Source organism: Uloborus diversus, chromosome 8 (assembly GCF_026930045.1).
Source record: "Uloborus diversus isolate 005 chromosome 8, Udiv.v.3.1, whole genome shotgun sequence".
NCBI lineage: Eukaryota > Metazoa > Arthropoda > Arachnida > Araneae > Uloboridae > Uloborus > Uloborus diversus.
This window is the reverse complement of record NC_072738.1, coordinates 19,735,782-19,741,625: the sequence shown is the minus strand read 5'-3', so window position 1 is coordinate 19,741,625 and position 5,844 is coordinate 19,735,782. Positions and strand designations below refer to the sequence as shown.

At 34.1% G+C, this 5,844-nt stretch overlaps 1 protein-coding gene across 1 annotated transcript; it reads right to left on the bottom strand.

Moving 5' to 3' along the window:
• Nucleotides 1–328: 328 nt before the first annotated feature.
• Nucleotides 329–5,618, bottom strand: LOC129227264 (uncharacterized). The gene is made up of 2 exons (XM_054861782.1): nt 5,499–5,618; nt 329–926 (listed from the first exon to the last, which is right to left on the bottom strand). Exons 1-2 carry the CDS (start codon nt 5,610–5,612, stop codon nt 378–380), a joined length of 663 nt encoding a protein of 220 aa, XP_054717757.1. The 5' UTR covers nt 5,613–5,618; the 3' UTR covers nt 329–377.
• Nucleotides 5,619–5,844: the final 226 nt, after the last annotated feature.

Genomic DNA, 5,844 nt, shown 5'->3' with positions numbered 1-5,844 from the left:
GACTTCATCAAACTCAGACGCCATCTTAAAAAAAAAAAAAAAAATGTTTATGTATTATTTTATGCTGTCTTAAGTCTAAAAAATAAGTCAATCCTCGTTATGCAATTTTCTTTCATGTTACTGCTAATTCAGCATTTTAAACAATACCATATTAATTAGTTAATTTTTCTTTAGCACTGAATTAACTGTTGTTTTCCAGAATCGATGCTATCATTTTGCATCTTACCTGCGTTTTCTTTTATTGGTCAGAATATTTTCCAGTGCCATCGTGTTCAATGTCTTAATACATTTAAAAAATGTAGAAAACAAATCCATATGAATGCTTTTATTTAACAATATGAATCACTGATGAATGAAACATAACACTAATTTACACTTTAAGCTCGTGCAGAGGAAATAAGCCTGGAAGCAAAATAGCGTCCTAATTTCAAAACGGGCTGCAGATCCTTATTGAACTCTTGAATAATGTCCGAAATGGAGACAATGCTTATGTGAGTTGAGTTAGACAATTCATAAGATCTGTATATCCTCTCGAACAATTTACCACCCATGCGTCTGGCATATGCAACCAATTTCTGAACCTGGGGCCACACCTTTTCCTTGATGATCGGCCACACGTCATCACGAATGGCATAAATAGTCGGCAAGTAGTCGGTTTCAATAGTGGCATAAATGCTTGGGGACACACTCTTCACAGCTTCTGCAACCATTGGTCTGACCTTGCGGTACAAGCTGACAGCAGTGACCTTCAGCTGTTCGATGGAGATGGTATGGACTTCCGAGATTGATCGTTTGTGCAAGTGGTGCAGGGTTTCGTAGCACTGGACAGTTGTTGCATCTTGGCATTGGGATGTCTGATAGTCAAAGGCTTGACCTGATGGGCAGGATAATGTTTGAAGCACACTATTTTCGCATAAGTGGTACACCTAAGGAAAGATAAGGCAGTGTTAGTAATTATATTTATTTGTTTTTCGATTTTTTCCAAAAAAAAAAGAGAAACTCTACATCAGAAACTATAGCATTGGATTGATTCCATTCAAGTTTTCTGTATACTCGACCACACTGGAAATTTCAATTTCATTTATGTAAGACTTGAACTTATTACGTATGATTTTAAAATTCATTGTGTACATGTGGTGATTTTCACTGATATTGACCTTAGCTCTTAACATAGCATTGAATTCTGAATTTAACTAAGAAATCCATTGACCCCATATGGGGACTTTCACCCAGTTAGTAGTGCAGTAGTATATGTTTGGTCAATGAGTAGAATAGTAATATTAATTCACAGAAGGCATCCTGTCACATGTCTTTTGCGAATAACTTTGGGATTACAAGTTGCTTTTTCTATTGTTCTGCTTAAATGTAACGCTCTTTTTGAAGTGATTCATCACTCATAACTATTTTTGGTCTAATGTCTAATTCATTTGATTAGCTGATTAAAGGTGTATTTTTGTATCAAGATATTTATTGCTTTTTTCTTCTACACATTTATTGTCAATAACTATTTTTTCCAAACTCATGCCAGTGTATTTATTGCTTTTGAGGGAGCTGTGATTGGTTTCTGTTTTTCAGGTTGGCCCCTATTAAATTATTTTGTGCAAACCACTTTACTCAAATAACATTAACAGCAGAACTGGCCGTATACATTTTATCTAGGTAAACGAAACTCTTTAAATTTCATTGTCAGTTCCTAAACTAGAACGGTAGACTTAAATAATTTCAAATAAATCGTGCATTATTTAATCAAAATTAGTCGAAACATGTATATGAATTGCTACAGATTTCCTTTAAAAGCAGTCCCAAGTGACCGACTAACACATTTGAATTACTGGCAGCTCGTGGGATAGGTAGTTCTCACAATCTTTCCAAAGGGTTTGGAACCTAATGAAAACTTCAAGGTAAAAAAATATTGGTGATAGAAGGCTTCGCATTATAAAGAGTTGACAGTATTAGACAATTATCTGCTGTTTTAAATGAAGTAAAAAGTAATTAAATAGAATAAATTTACATTTTCTGTCTATTTTTAGCGGTATTTACGGTGTTTGACTTAAAAGTTAAATTTCTAGCCACATTAAATTGTTTAAGACTGAACTTTTACTGTATTTTGTATGTATTAGATGCATTACAAGTGATTATAACAATGCACCCATAAAAAAAAAAAAAAACTCCTAAACATTCCAGGAAAATAATTGACAGCTAATGTGCCTAATTTCTGTCGTAACAAATCTGGCATTTTCGCTAAAAGTCAGTAACTTTCGAAAATTAACGTAGAATCTTTCTGAAGAATTCAGAAACCTTCCCAGTAAAATCCTCTCATGTGTTTGAAATAGATCAGCAAACTTCAAAGAAAACTTGTAAAGTATATGCAAGTTAGCTGCATCTGGCAACAGGGACGGACGCAGAAATTTTGGAGGGGGCACCGCAGAGTACAGGTAAAAAGTGCTTTTTACACAAAGCTTCCTAACAAAGCTCTTTCGGAAAGTATTTTAGGCTCCCTTCCTGTTAATTGTCGATTCTATAAAATAATAATGATAATAATAATAATGGACGAATCACAATGCTATTTACCTTTTCCAGGCATTAAGCCAGTGGAACATATTTTTTTTCACACTGCCCTCTGAATCCAGTGTCATTTTTACATGAAACAAAGGGGACTTTATTCAAATATGCTAAGTGTTTTTTTTTAATAATAGTAGTTTTAATAATAGTAGTTTTTTAAAAATACAGAGGACCTTTTAAACTTTAGATGTTTTTTGTAGTAACTTGACACTTTCCTGATTTACCCAGACAGCACCTAAAACAATTAAGGCCGAAGCTACGGCATAATTGTTAGCAAATAACCGAACAGCTTAATTTGTCTACAATACTTGCAATGCTGCGAAATCCAGACCCAATCTGTAAGCCGACAAGCGAAACGCTTGATAAAAACCTGACTTTATTTTCCCACTGGTAGCTAAAAATACTTTCCACAAACGTGGGAGTACTGTTTTCATAAAATTTGGAACGATTCAGAAAATATTTTATCAAATATACTCGATTTTCTAAGGAAAATGATGTATACCCTACACCTCTAAATCTCGAAATGTTGCCGTTCGGGCAATGAGTGCAAAAATCCGTGACATAATACATTTCAGAATTTTCTTATAGCGATAAATGGCATTGAACATGCATTACGTAAACTTAATCTTTGGCAAATTTGAATTAATGACCTCAGAATAAAATTGTAAAGCACAAAATGCAAGGCTACTTGAACTATTTTTTTCATAAAAATGGAAAGGTTTGCTCAGTACTGAGTACTAGCGAGTACACGATTTTTTCTAATAAGTGAGAATGGTCGTAGTCCTTACATTAATGCGGATTAAACAGAACTTGAATTTTCAATATAGATTAAACCCAAGAGTTCTTGGTTTAATATCGCCTCAGTTTTGGTCCCTAGCGACACTTCTGATACTAACGAAATAAAACTAAATTAAAGTTACTTACTAGATTAAATATATTTTTTTGATGAACACAGATTCACACACATATTATTACTAGTATCAGTATTATAGAATTTAAAAACAAAGTATTTTTTATCCACCATCAAAGATCTATAAAATATTTTAAACTGTCAACTTTTCTCTCAGTTACGTTTTCCACTTAAACTAAATTTTCTTTAGACTGTTACTTCGACAGTCACGACCAGTGGCGCACACAGTAATTTCTCAAGGGGGGGGGGGTTCAGAATCGAAGCTCCACCATTCTTATATCATACTCCAACACGCATCCAAACATATTCTTTTGATTTTATCGATTGTTGGGAACAAAAAACAATTTTTTAAAAAAATATTGAATTATTACTTAGCATTTCTGACATAAAATAAATTTATGAATAACAAATACTTATCAATGTCTGTTAGCATGCAGTTCGATTTTGTTGGAGTAGAAAGAGAGTAAACAAATTATATTTCTTTCATTTATTAAATAGGAGATTATTGCTACCTTTCCACAGAATTATTTTACAAACTACATGCATAAGATTATAGACAATTGAAAAAAGTCAAAGGTCATGGGATTGGTACGGACCCCCTGGATCCACCCCCCCCCCCTTTGTGTGCGCCACTGGTCACGACAACTTCCTCCATAAGGGTTATGTTGCTTATCTTTGTTAAAACTGTATCTGAAAATCAAGTCTACTCTCGAAAGAATACATCCAAATTGACTACATAAACATATAAAATTTATTTTATTTTTCCTTGTATTTGACTGCGACATTTTAATCAAATTTAGAAGAATTTTTACTGAAATGACTAAGTTCTAGAGGAAAAAATTACATGCATGTATATCTTACTCAAGAGACCATCTTTTGTCACTTAAGGGCGGGTCAGGCCCTGGCCCGATTAAGATATCTAGAGACCCTAGGTCAAATATATTTTGGGGGCCCCTGTATTCATACTTTATAACTTTATTCGTTGGCTGAAACAATTTTAGCCGTAGACTAAAGTATATAAGCCATTTGGGCCCCCTAAATATTGGGAGCCCTAGGCTAGGGCCTAGTTGGCCTATTCAGTAATCAGGTCGCCCCCCCCCTTCTGCTTCCGCACCTGATCTTACTTTTAATGAATGCATTATAAAACACTCTCGCACGACTTGGAAAGAAACATGATGATAAAAACAAATAAAGGAATGGAAAATAATCAATAGTCGGAATAATAATGGAATAGCTTAACAAAATGTAACCAGCAGTTTTCCCACACACATACACAAAATAATATTTTCTTAGTAAAATCGCATTTTATATTCATCAAATAAAAAAATGACCATTCAATTATCTTTCTTGTTTATATGCACCCTTAAATATATTTTAAAAAAAATTGATTTTCTGAATTTATTAATAAAATAATTCTTTGAATTAAAAATTTCTAGTTGGAAGAATTCAATCTTCCATTTCGATTTTTAGCACTTGTGTAGAATAGCTTAACCTATTGCAACCAAACTAAATCAGAAGTTTTTCACGTGAATGTGAACTAAACCAATAAAGTTCTGACACATTTTAAAAAATGCACCGGTCTTATAAAATACAGTCGAATCCCGCTTTAGAGAAAACCGTTACAGCGAAATTTACGTTATAACTAAGTCTGCTTAGAGTCCCCAAGTTATAATAACGTAGAGTCATAGTTATTTCGGTGTAACGAAATTTCACTCCAACGAAATGATTTTTATATTCCATTTAACTTCGTCAGGCCCAGATCTATCAATTTTAGGCCACCCTGCAACAAAATCTATAGGGCCCCTCTCCAGAGGCCAGCAGTATATATTTGCAACGTTAATAAGTCTGAGTGCTAGTTTTTTTTCCCATTTTTCTTTCGCAATTTTTTGGGACGTTGGGCCCGTTAAGGACGTGCTCCCCCCCCCCCCCCCACTATGGTACTCAGATCCGGGGCTGAACTTCGTTATAACGGGATTCTGCTGCATTGAATGATGGAAATGGAAATAAAGAATTGTTCATATTTTACCTGACATCCTGTAGAGACATCAGCATGGTAGAAGGTCCGACCGTCTTCAAGGCAGGAAAAAGCATTGACTGATGTGGCAAGAACCATCAAGGTGATGAAACAGTTGACAATCATTGTGGCAGGTTTGTTTCTGTGGATAAAAATGTCCGTTAAATCATTGCGTATCAATTTTCCCATCAAAATAGCGTGCCCAATAAATTTTATCAAAAAAAAAGTGGAAGTTGCAGAAATTCTCCAGGCGGATTGTTTCTAAGTCCCAAATTTAGTGTTTAAGTATAATAAAAGGGTAAAATACATACCTTAATGCATTAAAAAATAGAAATAAAAATAATGAAAACTAAATAGA